Consider the following 15,215-nt stretch of genomic DNA (forward strand, 5'->3'; position numbering starts at 1 on the left):
TTGCAGAGTTTACTGTTATCACTTCACCTCCCTTGACTAACTATGGTGTTTCAACCTGCTGCGAGGGCACTGCCAGCCTGACCTCTGCTGAGCTGATAATGCTTGGAGAAATCCGAGAGGGATTCACAGAAATAGTAATTGTAAATACCTTGTATTTGACCACCTGTCATATTAGTCATGGAGCACTTTGCTGTAGAAAGACATTTTTTAGCATCTAACTTCATGTCAAACTATTCCCTCTTTATTTCTGTCACTGTAGTGTTGCTCTGATGATGCGTCGTTGGCAGCTGGATTCATATTTTCTAATTGTTCTGATGTACTGACACTGATCAACTTGTTCGCTGATTTCTGACAGCAGGACCTGAAGTAGAGCTGCGACTATTAGTCGATTCATCAATTAGTCAATCAAGAGAAATGTAATCGTGCAACTACTTTGATAATCATTTCATACATTTTTCAAGCAAAAAGATAATTTTCCTAACAACTGTATAGGTTGTCATGCCAAAGTACTAATTTCCGAATCAATCTTAAAAAAAAAAAAAAAAAAAAAAAAAAATCAGCAACATTGTTGAATGTCCCTGTGAATCAGCAGCCATGGTGCACATCACACTTTTCATGATGCCCAATGAGAGTGTATTACTGCCCTGCCAAGAGGGTTTGCTACAAGTTGAGAACTTCTCTTTATGGTTGATGTGGTGTTCTGGGCTTCCTTCAAGTGTTTGTTAAACTTCCCTGCTGACAGCTTGAATAGAAATGCTAGGAACCTTTCATATTGGCATCTTCTTTTTCCACAACATGCAGGTTTGCAACGTATCCACCAAGTGTGATATTCAGACACAGCTTGTCAGTGCAGTGCTGGTCAGCATTCAACAGTAAACAGCTATGCATTCACACCGACAGATGCCTTCTTTGATAACTAGTTTATACCAAAGAGGAAAAATGTCTGTATAATGAAAGGATGAACTTGCCCTTATGTTAGGAGATATGTCTGATGATATTCTATTTATTTCTTCCTGTCAACAAATCCCATATGCAGACCCAAACCCACAATGTGTTAGTCTGTCTGTCAATACTTTCTAACATTCCTACTCTGTCTGTGGCTCTCAGCTCCAAACCCATTAGTTCTTACTGAAGGCAGGAATTTAAAAAAAACAAAAAAAAAAACAGCTCAAGCATATATAGTTTCATTTTTAAAAAATGCTCAGTAACTTCCTGAAACAGCTGGACATTGTAGTTTTTAATCGCACATAACTCAAAACAGGAGGAAATTGTGCATTTGTTGGGGACTATTTTCAACATTGGATTAATCCACATTTGATGTTCTAGTGAGTATTTCTAACAGTGGAAACATGTGAACAGTACCAGTCTTCCCTTCCTAAAACCTGTTAATTTTAATAAAACTTGCCATTTAAAGATTTATATAACTGAGTACCCGACTAGTCTAAAAAAAGAGCAAGATAAACACAGAAAGAGAGAGGGAGTAAGAGAGAGAGGGAGAAAGTAGGTGGGAAAGTGAGAGAAAGTAGCATGTGAGAAAGAAAATAAAATGAAACTTTACTTGTTCTTATTTTATGAGTCAGTGTAATTCTTGAGTTAACTGTGAATGATGACAATCAGTGATTAACCTGTGACACTAGCCTCATATAAATGGCTCCAGTACAGGTGCACTGCATGTTTATGAACCTGCTTCAGTACAGGGTGAGTATAGGACTGAGATATCACGCCGCCTGGCGCTGCGAGGAGGAGGAAGGGGGCGGGACTGTGATGATACTCACCAGTGGAAAATGAACATAATATATATTTTTAGATTTCCTTTACACAATGCAGTAACGTTGTAAAGTTGGGTACTTTTTGTTAATTGCTTCAGATGTTCTCATATGTAAGCACTGGCATTATCCAGCTTGGACACATTTCCTTTTCCACCATTTTCAAATGTCTGTATTTTGGTAACAATTTGAATAATTATGGTAAAATATGAGTATGAATGTTTAAAACTTTTTAAAAATAACAAGTAAAATAATCTACCTTGTACATGTAGGGTGCTCTGTAGAGTAGTGCTACCGAGCAATTTTTTATCCAACCCCAATTTGTGTGTCCTGAGCACATGCAAAATGATACACGCAACACATAGTCCTACCACTGGTTCCACTCTTTTCCACTGGTCTACAGGTGGCTGTAATGCACAAATGCAGCAATACAATAACAAAAAGGAGTGAAGAAGACAACCGCAAGCTGGTAAACAAGGATGTAAACGATGCAGGAGACTCAAAAAAAAAATCTGCTTTGCAAAGTTTTATGAGGAAGGAAATGCATTGAGTTTGTTAGACCTCAAGCATATGCACAGGGGGTTTACATGAGAAACACTGGATGTAAAACAGAAACTTTGTAAAGAAAACTCCGCAGTGGCCCTTTAAGGTCCCCTTACTAACTTTTTCCAGAGTTTTCAAGTACATCTTCATCAGCGGATGGAGTTCTGTTCAACATACTGAATGCATGACTGTGAGATGCAGTTGAAAGCTCCAGAAAAAGCTAGTTATGATTTTCCTATGCCAAGTGATACAAGTTATATCCAAAGGATCAAATGTGGATATAATGTGGCTTTATTTTAATAATCAGGTAGTTGTTTTAAGTTGTGCACATGCATGAGGACCCACATATATGTTTCATGCCTGTGGATGATATGATGCACATTCCTGGTGATGGTTTCATGTTATTGCACTGATCCACATAATTAATGGCGTTATCATGCAATGAAATGGCTAAGCACCAACAAAAGGCAGAGAAGGATTAGCCTGCTAGCTAGGAAACATGGATAGAGACCATGGATGTATTTTTGAGAACTGGACACCAGACACCTGAGATGGTGCCCGTTCATTCCCATGAAAGCTGCTCAGCCAGCACATGTTCTTGAGTGGCTCTGGCTCCGTCCCAAAAAAGTTAACACTGTACCACACACATAAAAATAGCATTTCTAGACTACAAATATATAACTACCATGGTTTAAAAATGCACAATAGAAAGAGTAATATTTTACCTTGTTTGAGGTTGTTTAATTTTAAAGATGTCTCTATCTAAAGCTGCAATGGATTTTTTTTATGTGCAGTACTACAGTTGGCCACTAGGGCAAACTGGCAGCCAGCCTGACTCAACGCATCATATTCAGAGGAGTATTCCATCAATGCAGCTAATGAAAGCTGCGCTTAGTTGAGAAAGCCTGGCTTGAACTAAGATCAACTCTAACTTATGGCTCAAGCCGTTCCACTAACACGATTCAGCCGTCTCTTGTCAACATTAACTCTAATCAGGCTTGAATAAGCTTGCATTGTGCGTATGCATGAAGTACATAAGCAGCCCCAAACAGTCGATTGTCGAAAAGAAGACACTATGTCGCAAAAAGAAGGGAAAACTAGAGCGGTGTTCTTCTCAGTAGCAGAACAAACCCTGTGGATGCAACTATATAAAAAGGAGTCATCACCAACAAGGGCAATACTGCTGCAATGAACAAAGCGAGGGAGATGGCTTGGCAAAACATTACTGACAGATGAAAAAGGTAAGTAATACAAGCCTACATATATGGGCAGTGGTGGCCTAGAGGTCAGAGAGGTGAGCTTGTGATCAGAAGGTTGCTGGTTCAATCCCTTAGACTGGCAGGATAAATATGGGTGGGGAAAGTGAAAAGCAGCACATGCCTCTACTTATTATTTCATCTTTATTTGTTAATAAATGAACATTCGGATCACTGACTGTGGCTATATTATCAGTAGGCTGGATAATATCAGATGTACGTTTAAAATTATGGTGCAGGCAACTTAAGAGAAGCAACTTACTAACTTACCAACATTATCATCTACTCTCTGACACATTTTCTCCTTCCCAGCATGTCTGTTCAATTTACAAATGGTAAATGGTAAATGGACTGCATTTATATAGTGCCTTTCTAGTCTTCCGACCACTCAAAGAGCTTTTACACTTCTAAGCCACATTCACCCATTCACACACAAACATTCATATGCTGATGGCAGAGGCTGCCATGCAAGGTGCCAACCTGCATCTCAGTAGGAACTAATCATTCAATCGAACCGCCGATCTTCCAATTAAGTTAAAAATGAAATGAAATGTTAAAATTTATTAAGAGAAGGATAGGGATAATTTTTTTGTCTTCACAGCTTGAACAAATTGAGTGAGTGAATAAATAAATAAAGTCAAAACAACGTTGGCACACTTTTATTTCTTACATTATATATGCCAGTGTTTCCCCTATATTCATTCAGCAGCGGCGCCCCGAAATTAGCAACAACGCATTAGCTTAACTTGACCAGGCTCACTTAAGGTGGACAGACTTTTAAGGTGGACCAGCAATTCTCATTTTATTGTCAATCTCAGCCGCTCTTTAACAGAGAGGATTAACTGAAATAGGTATTTTTGTAAACGTCCCTCACAGATCTTCATCTTATGTTTCCCAACATGAACAAAAGTGATGCGAGCGCAAAAAGACACTTAATGAACCATCTTTTGGGAATCTGTTTTTTGCCCCTTTTTTTTTTTTTTTTTTTTTTTTTTACACACACTAGGTCTGTGGTATAAGTTACCATGGTTACTGAGCCAGGCATCATATAATGGAATGGCCACAGTAATGGAACAGAACATTCACTTAAATTAGCGAGGCTTATCAAAATAAGTCAGGGTTTTCCTTTATCCAGCTTGATGGAATAACCCCCGGCTCTTTTATTACATACATGATGTAAACAATTCAGGTTTCAAAACACTTCATGTCTATGCAAATATTTTATGATTATAGTGTTTTGGTGAATAACAGTAAATGTAAATATAATTGTTCGTTAACAAGAAAACTCCACCGCCTCTTTGTTCCTTCAGTTCTGTCTCCATTATTTACATCATTGTTTACTTCACACCTTCTTTCTTTGTTTCCCTCCTTTTTTCTTTTGTGTTATTTTCCTAATCTTTCTGCCAAATGTCCTTCATTTCCTTGGCAACATTGGTGTTCCTTGCAGCTATATTCACCCACATGATGTCACAATACATGCACAGGTTATTTATATAAATCTACCTTGTTAATGTGCTAGACACAGACTAAATGGTCTATAACTCATTACACATCTGCTGCCTAAACTGTAAATAAATGAATAACTGCTACTCATATTGTGAGTTTTCATACTGTAGAAACATAATGACAACAGAGGATCAGAAAAAGTGTGTCAACAGCATGAGTACTGACCAATCAGCTCATTGGAAACAGAGATCTCATTCTACAGGCTCCTGACAGGGAAAGAAGCAGCATACTGTGCATTTAAGTGAAGCAATACAGTGTCAACACTGGTGCTTCAAACGGTGTCTAACAAACAAACTGAGCTTCTTTGATTGGTTCAGTATAGATACTTTAACACTCTTATTCCATCAATGCAGCCCAGGATAACAGGGGCAAATGTGAATGTAAATAATAACAGTATACTCTTTTATTAGAAAAATCAACACTGTTCATCAGCTGAGTGAATTATAAATGCAACATTTTATTTAGACCTTTCTTCCACAGACTGTCTGCTCTTTTCCTCTCTGTTGTGACAGCAGGAGGAGCTGTACTTTACTTTCAACTGTCAATACTTTGTTCATCATGAGAAAAATAAAAGCACCACAATATTACTTAACAACACACTGTAGAAACTCAAACATGTCAGCCCTGTTTTTAAAAAGTACAATATAATAAAAATACCTACGTAATAATTCCCAGACCTATTTATAGCTACAGCTTTACTTTTCCTATTTGCATATCATTTCTGCTGTTTCTACAGTTTCGTATTCTATTCTAGTTCAGTGATTATTGTATATTTTACTGTAATTCGCTGATTTTCACTTTTACTGCTGTGATCTCCCCACACGTATCACCATTAAAATCCATGTTGTATTGTAATTTAAAACTATCACATGAACAATTAACTGAGCTGACACACACACACACACATACACACACACATACACACACACACACACCAAGATCCAAGGCCACATTACTTTGGTGTTCAGGAAGATCAGCAGTGTAAAGAGTGGTCATGAAATGTTTATTAAGTCATAAGTATACCATGTTTAGGTATGCAAGAGGTAGTCAGGCTGAGGCAAGTTGTTGTATGACCAGTCTAACCACAACACTTGTTGGCATTAACCTGTTCTACTGGGATATGCATGCAGGGACTTTATTTAAAGTAGCGTCCTATTCACTACATATTATGTACACTTGACAGCATGCTGTAGTGTCAAATGTTAGCTGCTCATTTAGGTTGTTGATCATGTTTTCTCCACCTTCCAGACAGTGTAATATCCATGTGCTAGAATATTAAAATTAAAATAAAAAGCCAAGCAGTCATTTGCTCGATTTAAGCACTTCCTCATAGTAAACATCATGAGTGTTACAATTGCTGTAAACCGATTCAGCCTGAGTAGTAAAGTCATATGTCTGCACTGCTTTACCACACAACAATAACTTCACCAACAAATGCCAGAGCGGAAATTGTTGTCAGTTTTAAAACTGTACAAGTTGAGTTTCATATATTAATGGAAACTAGTCTGTGTTTAGAAGGTAGGCAAAACACGTTCAATAGCCTGTGATATGTGATACATGAGTTAATAACGCTTCCAATAAAACGGCTTAAGAAAGTGTAGTGCGGTGCACTTACCAGACGACACCAAACGCTCCATAGCCGATGGGCCTGTCAGGCTCGATGTCCAGCTGCTGTGGTAGGTGGTGCGTGTGTTGCTGCTGATGCTGCTGGTGGTGGTGGTGGTGGTGAGCTTTGACAGCAGCGGCTTGAACCTGGGCAGGAGCCGCGGCCGCCGCCGGCCCAGGGGCCTGTCCGGGGGCAGGAGAGGGGAAGTAGGGCTGCTGCTGGCCGGGGTTGAGCATCACCGCCGCAGCGGCAGCCGTGGAGGTGTGTTGCTGCACCGTGTGCACGGCGGCGGCGGAGCCCGGGTGCTGCAAGTGATGCTGGCCCGCGTGGTGGTGGTGGTGCATGTGGGGAGGCGGAAGGTGCTGGAGCTGGTGGTGGTGATGCGGGTGATGGGCAGCCACTGCTGAAGAGCCACCGTTATAAGCAGCCATCATTTTTGTAGCATTTGTAGCCGTTGTGCCGCAAAGAGCCATTCAATGGTGCTGAAATGCCTCTTTTCAGAACCTGCTTCTAAAAGTGATAATGGCTACCAGGCTGCAATACTACGAGTAATGAAACTTACAGAAAACATATAGAGAACAGATTTGGGGTTTAAATGATCCAACATCTGTTACTTAAAATCTATGGGGTGAGATACCATTCTGGCGTGCCTCTTGTCATAATGCCAACAAGGATCTGACCCACTTCCTCTAAATTAATTTTCTTGCTTGCACACCATTAGGCTACTGTAGCCCGGGGCTAATAACGGAAAGCATATCATGAGCATGTACAGCAATGACTACCCAAGTCTAAGAATCTGTGCAGCCCTAACAGTGCCACTACTAACAATGACAAATCAAAATATAGAACAGAAAATAACCCGCACCCCCCTCAATAAATTAAAAAGTCGGTGGCCCTAGATGTCCCTCATGATAGAGGTGCGCCCCCCTCCCTCCTGGTGAAACTCAGCTTCCCCGTCTTGATAGAACAGCGTGATCTAAAGCATGTCACATGGGAAGCAGCGCATTCATCTTTTAAAAGTGTCCAAGTTTTCCACACGCTGTGGTCCAGCGCCGATGCTGTTCCCACCACCGGGGCTCCACACGGCTTGGAAATCGCATTTATTATTCCAAACTGAATCCTCCTTCAGATGTGTGCGCAGGCCAGATCGCTACTCCGTAAACAGGGGTAATCTCCGAGCCGTAATTAACGCTGCTGATCCGGTGCAGAGGAGGTGTATCCTAGCCCAGGCCACAATACAACAGCGGGCCCAGGCCTCGGCCGTCCACTTTACTCACATATTACAGATCCCAGCAGCAGCGCCTGCACAGAAACCCCCATCAGTTTGACAGAGAGACGAAGCTTCGACCATGACTCAAAAAATGAGAAGAGAAATTCTCGCAGACGGCTGGCAGGCAACTTATTTCCCCCATCGACAACCTTGCCTTTAGTGTGTTTCACAATGTCCTCCTGCGGTTCATAAGTACACATCCAGGAAAACTATATAACAATGCGGAGGAAAAAGTTAAATCCTTTAGATGCGGGTTGAATTGTCCTGGAAGAAGACAGTAGTACTGAACCTGACAGCTTGGAGCTAGCTAATGGGTGTCCATGTCTCTAAATCAAAACAGTAGTCCTTCCTTCCTGCCGTGTCCGTGTCGGTGAGCCCCGCTGTCCGCTCAGGAAGAGGAAGCCACCCGGTTGCACCTCGACACTTTGGGCCCACGACGCTTCGTTGCCACTGGCATGATAAAACTATTGGTCACAAGGCAACTGAGATGAGCAGTTGATCCAACATGGTGAACAAAACCTGAGCTACTCGGCGGTGAGATTATGCAGGACGGCCAACCAATCACCAAACGCCCCGCAATGACGTACTTGTAATCTCCTTGATTGGCACCGAGCGCAGCCAGTGGCTGGTGCTGCTGCGTCGAAGGCCCAATACAGTCTACTCAGAAACAGTGAATAACAAACTAAGAGATCAATTCAATTCAATAAAATATCTGGAGTCAAATTCCAACAGAAGCTACAGTGTTTGTATAAAAAATGAATTTGCACCGAAAAATAAATGATAAATTCTAAACCAAAGAGCAAAACAAATACAGTGATATAAATGTATTAAAGCAAGGAAACACGGATAATGAGTTTATTGAGTATTAACTTGGAAATTGTAGTGCATGTTAATGTCAGAACTGTGTTTGTGTTTCTATATGTTTCTATGTGTAAGTAAAAGCAATGACAGACTGTAACAACGTTTACAAGTACTTTTACTCTATTTGAGTAGGCCTTCCACATAATCCTACTTAATACTTTTACTTCATTTCAGAGGGAATATTGTACTTTTAACTCCATTTATTTGACAGCCACAATTACTTTTTAGATTAAGATTTTACATAAAAACACATGATGAGACTATAAAATAAAGATTCAATAGCCTAAGTGTTTCTCAACCTTTTTGTCTTGTGAGCTCCTCTATAAAATCAGTGTGCAGGTGTGATGCTTTGTCATGTTTCAGATGTCTATGAGTTGTTGTCAGGTCCACCAAAGAGACATCTCCCCTCTAAACTTCCCACATGGTTTCATCGTTTCAATAACTGTTGAAGGTCCAAAGAGTTAAAAATGATCATATTATTATATTTCACCAAAAATCAAAGATAAGAGAAAAGCCCAAAAACTGAAAACAAATTTGTGTATCAGAACTTTGTTTTTTCTTCTTTCCTCTCCTATTAATCATCTCACGACCCCTCAGATTTATCTGCTGACCCTTTGGAGGGACCGACCCCTAGATTGGTAACTGTAAAGGTAATGGGTTATTTTTACATTCTGATATTGGTACTGTTACTTAAGTAAAGAGTATTTCTTCCACCACCGAGGAAAGGTGTGCATATGTTATAAACGTTGGCAGGTGACGTGTGACCAAGGAAATATGTGGATATATGGGGAGAGGAAAAAAATCTTTGTATGGCAATAGTGATAGTAGAAAAAATATGAATAATAATAAAAATGAGAAAACAAATAAATATAACTGATAATGAAAGATGATAATAAAATAAGTATGTAATAATAATGATCACAAAACGTCAATGAATATTTCAAGTTTCAAGATAATTGAATTGAGGTTAAACCTGAATATTGGCCAAGTTTTATTTTATCAAAGAAGACTCTCACTTGAGGTCAACAATAAAACTATAAAAAAATTCAAATGTGTTTAATGTTATACATTTCACACTTACCATAGAACCATTGTTGTTAAATTTCTTGATTGTATTTATATCATCATTATAAAACTGTCTCCACTGGCACAGCACACAACAAATAATTTCAAAGAACTTAATAGATAAACACATAACACAGGTCATTCCATACAAGTCATATCAATAAAACCACACAACACAATATTCAGCTTCATCTATGAGTTAGTCCAAAATAAATATAACATTTACACTGTGCCTGTTGTTATATTTTAGTCTCATTCAGTCAGAGGCTTGTTCCATTCAAATGCTTACAAAGTGCATTGACAAAAACCACCACCAGAACCAGTTATAGTTTAGGAATAAACTGGGAAACATCTTGGTCTTGAGCCCAACTGAATGAGCACCTTTCTTCAACACCTACTGACCTCACAGAATTTTCTTTTGTTCTGTCTATAGGCTGTTTTACATTGAGAAGCTATATTTCAAGCATAATCTAATAAGGCTGCACGTAGGCAATTTTAGAGTCCCTATGTTATTTTAAGTGTGTCTGCACATTTTACATTAAAAGATAGAAAATCAGCAAGAAAACAAGAACAGGAATGCAATATGTCTGCACAATATATACAAGTTTGTCCTCTTTGTAGCCATTGCTCTAGAGATGGCAATATTGGTCTGTCGGTCCAGTCTGAAATATCTCAACAACTACTTGATGGATTGCCATGAAATATTGTACATCGTATATTGTATTCATGGTCCCCAAATGATGAATCCTACAGATTTTGGTGGTCCTCAGACTCTTCCCTTAGTGGCACAAAGAGGTTGAAATTTGTGGTTCAGAGTGAAATATCTCAACAATTATCAGATGGATTGAGATGAATTTTACAACAGATATTCAAGGTCCCTGGAATATACATTCTGACCACTTTGGTAATCTGATGACTTTTCCTCTACTGCCACCACAAGGTTGACTTTTTAGTTCTATATTGAAATATCTCAACTATTAGATGGATTGCTGTGAAATTCAGTTCACACATTCATGTTCCTCAGATGAATTGTAGGATGAATTGTGGTAACTTTGATATCCTGACTTTTCATCTATTACCATCATCAGGTCAAAACTTGATTATGTGCATTTTACTTTGGTTTATCAGTTCTTTGTGTTTATTGATAATTAGCACATGTTAGCATGCTAAAACCCTATGGCAACGTGGTACATTGTAAACATTATACCTGCTAAACATCAACATGTCAGCATTATCATTGTGAGCATGTTAGCATGCTGATATTAGCATTTAGCTCAAGTAGCCACTATGGCTGTAGACTCTTGTTCCTTATTATCTCCTGTCCTTAAACTCCCTTTAAAGAACAAAAGAAACACTATTCAAATATATACAATAAACAGTAAAATAAGTTAAACTAAGATGAAATCAGTTATATAATCTATGAAATATAAAATAATGCAAATTAAAATCCAGATTAAAAGGGTGTGTTCCAAGATAATCTTTAAGAGAATACATTGTAGCAGTGCTACAGTCTAGTGTTTAGCATCAACCCTGGCATGGGACATCCCCAGACCAGGAGGGTGCTGGCCTGTCATGGATCTCCTGGAGGTGTGGGGCCAGAGTGGTTATTTACAGAAAATTTGTTATTTTATTTATAGGAGCAAAGCTGTATGTGTAAATATTGTATGTTTTTTGACTGTGCATGCATAGGTGATTGAAACATGGGAAAAAATTGTTGACCCGGTCAGCCCAAATTGATGCCCCCTTGGCCAGAGGTGCTGCTGATGTAGACCTGCTTGGCCTGCCAACTCACAATATACAAAAAACATGGCATTTAGAAAAAAAGCATGTGTGAAACAAATGCTGATTAATCAATAACAGAAATAAATCTATTTAAAGCTGCAAGCAGCAATGAATGGGCCCTTGCACCTCGCATGTGTCGGAGGAAGCGGCAGTCATGGTATTGTTGCTGGAGGTCCCTTGACACAGCTCTGTGTGGGTCGATTCCCGGCTCCTCCAGTCCACATGTCAAAGTGTCCTTCAGCAAGATACTGAACTCCAAAAATGCTCCTGATGGCTGTGCCATTGGTGTGTGAATTTATGTGTGAATGATTAGATCCTTCTGATGCACAGGTTGGCACCTTGCCTGGCAGCCCCTGCCATCAGTGAACAAATGTGTGTATGAATGGGGGAATGTAGCTTGTAGTGTAAAAGCACTTTGAGTGGTTGGAAGACTAGAAAGGTGCTATATTGAGGTGCGGTCCATTTACCATTTACTTCTTGTTGCCTGTAGGCAATACTACATGAGTGAAATATTAATTTACCAGAGGGCAAATGACATGGACATACATTTCATGAATATTGGACATTGCATGTAGGAGATAACTATCACTTCCTGTGTCCACTATGTGGCGCTAGAGAACACCCAATAATGATACGTTCATGTTGCTGTATATCATGTGTAGACCGTTGGGCACCTGGCACTTTCATGCTGGGGCGCTGATAATTCTTTGAAATAATCTTTACGAAAACAAGAGTTTCTTCACACTTTTATGCTTGGGCCCTGATAAAAATTTGCACACTCACACCTGCTGACCAAAAATGAGGAGAGTAACCTTCACAAAATTCAGTTCCTTGCACTTTGTGCCAGGAACCATTGGCCCCTGGCACTTCATGCTCTGGACCTAATGACAAATATATGGAGTTTTGTGGCTGTGGCTGGTAAAAATGGGTGTATGTTTCCATATACAGTCAAAACTATATGCAGGTAAGAATGTGGAGAGACGAATGGCTTCAGGATTTTACAGCTCTCTTTTTATGTTTGCAGGAAGGGGGGAAGACTGGTGATGATATCCAGTGAGATACAAGTGCTGGGTTGACTATAGGGTAGGAAGAGGTCATGGTACACCAGAAGGGGCTCAAAGAGAGGACTTATGCAGGGCACTGACTTGACAGGCTGTTACAAATGACCTGCTACTGATCTCCATTATGGGTCAAAAGAAGTGCTCTTTTAGGAAGGCCAGGATGTTGGTAGAACCTGGGTGATCGGTGATCCTAGAAGGTGTCCCCACTGAAGGGAGAGGGTTCTAGATCATTTAGATGGTGAGCAGGACAGGTGTAGGACCAGGATGGGATGAATGAAATGATGTGAAGCCTTTACCTGTGCTCTATGTCCCTAGAGATAGTTCCCACTATGCAGGACTGGGAAAGGATGGTCACTGGAGCTCCAGTACTCTCTTCAGCACAGAAGTGGCAATAAAGGGCAGCTGGCTTCATGTTCTTGGCACCTATGCTGTAGGACAGTGTTAAATTAAAATAATTGAAAAAAAACACCTTGCCTGCCAGAAGTTTACTTTCTTGACTGTGTGAATGTATGCTTGGTTTTTGTGGCGTTTCCGAACTAAAAATAGATGTTCCCTCCCCCCCTAGCTTTCCTCTTCCAAAGCTAATTTCACAGCCAGCATTTCTCTTTTGCCAAATGCATTCTGTGGGAGACAGCTTGTGGGAAATAGGCACAAGGGTGAACACTGACTCAGAACAGACCTCAACACCAGCAGCAACAACCTGGATGATAACCTGTCAAACAAGCTCATGTTGAACCAGGATGGATTGGTATAAACTGATCTTTGAGATTCGGGCATGTCTTTTTACCTTTTTGATGTATATGTATGTGTATTTAAAGGATACGTCTGGTGACATTCTATATTTTTCTTATAGTCAACAACTCTCATGGGCAGTCCGAAACCAGCAATTAACTTATCTACTTACAAGTATTGTGTGTGTATTAAAGCCTGATATATCTTATTCCTCTGTGACATAGAGCTCCACTGTTGTCCAAAAACTATTAAAAACACATCAATGAGTCACACTGTTGCACTGGGTGAAATGTTCCTTCATTACCATGAACACACACACTGTAATTTATTGTGACTCAATCCCACATACACTGTCCTGCTGCTACAAATACTAACTAGAGCACCAAATGTGGATTCATCCGCCATCAAAAATAGTCCACAACAGAAGCGCTATTTCCTCATTTTGAGTAACATTTGCTAAAAACTACAGTGACCAGCTATTTAAACACACACACACACACACACACACACACACACACACACAAAAATGTATTTTGCATATTGTTATATTATGTGGATGTTTGAGTTTCACTGTCCAGAATGATCTATGTGCAGTTTGTTTTCACATTCATCTGCTGAAGGGAGAAAGTTTCTTTGTTCTCATCATAAATCTGAATTTAACACATGGATGTACAAGCAGGATTTGTGACATCACAACTAGTTTGGAGCCAATCTTGGTCCAGTATTCAACTTACACATGTGGTAACTTGAACTTAGACTTCTCAGTAAGTAGGAGAAGTCTGATGCATTCAGCAATTAAACTTTTGGAAAGAACAATATTTTCTGATCAATAGATTCCGTATTTTTCAATGAGGGAGCACATGTCCTTTTAAAGGATAAGGCAAATAAAACCCTCACATAAATACACATTAAAATACACAAAGTATGTATGTATCTTTAAGGATAAGGCTGGCGGTTTTCTACATTTTTCTTATTGTCAACAAATCTCATGTGCAGAGCACAACAATGAACTCGTCCACAAACAACTATTGTGTGTGCATCAAAGTCTGATATATCTTATTCATCTGTGCCGTAGACCTCTGTTGTTGTCTGAAAAGTATTAAAAACACGTCAGTGAGCCACACCGCTGCCACATGATGAATTGACTTTATTAAGGCAACGCCTTCATGTAGGGTTTTATTTTGGAGGTGGTGACCGGAAGTGTCCTTGTTTTGATCATGGCGGGCTTGTTGGTGATACTCCAGGAGCTCTCCAGTGACTGCCACGTCAAGCCCCGTAAGAAATAGACCCGCAGGTTTGTAAGTTGTACAATACTATACTTTCTGTCGTAACAAACCTGACATCTGGGACTCCGCAACAAACAGCGGATGAGCGGGCCAAAAGCTTTCAGCGTGGAACTGTTCTCAACTCTGACTCCACTTGTAAGGTAATAACTCTAACTACCAAACTCACTCAACTAACCGTCAGCAGTATTTCATCAGTGCTGTAGCTAACATGTCCTAAAGTTAGTATCAGCTAACTAGCACGAGGAGCCGGGTTCAGGACCAATATGTTCACCAACTTCCTCAACAGCACATAACGCTAGAGAGAGAAAATGTGCAACAATGTGGCTAAAACTGACACCTACTGTTAAGCTAGCTAACCCCGGTACCTTAACAGTCACTTCACTGCCGTATGGTGTTGCTACTAACAGCGTACTTACAGCGTGTAATATTAGCTTGACTACTGCTGGGCCGCAGTTGTGCTCATCGACTACAGAGTTTGGGA

At 39.9% G+C, this 15,215-nt stretch overlaps 1 protein-coding gene across 1 annotated transcript in view; it reads right to left on the reverse strand.

The window, feature by feature from the left end:
* The window catches only part of nlk2 (nemo-like kinase, type 2), a 30,087-nt gene extending 21,210 nt beyond the window's left edge, over nt 1–8,877 (reverse strand). The window contains exon 1 of the mRNA XM_067593768.1: nt 6,687–8,877. Coding sequence (XP_067449869.1) covers nt 6,687–7,150 — 464 coding nt within the window. The 5' untranslated portion in view covers nt 7,151–8,877. The remainder of the gene's footprint in view (nt 1–6,686) is intronic.
* Between the last annotated feature and the right edge of the window lie 6,338 nt (nt 8,878–15,215).

This window comes from Thunnus thynnus, chromosome 7 (assembly GCF_963924715.1).
Source record: "Thunnus thynnus chromosome 7, fThuThy2.1, whole genome shotgun sequence".
NCBI classification, from domain to species: domain Eukaryota; kingdom Metazoa; phylum Chordata; class Actinopteri; order Scombriformes; family Scombridae; genus Thunnus; species Thunnus thynnus.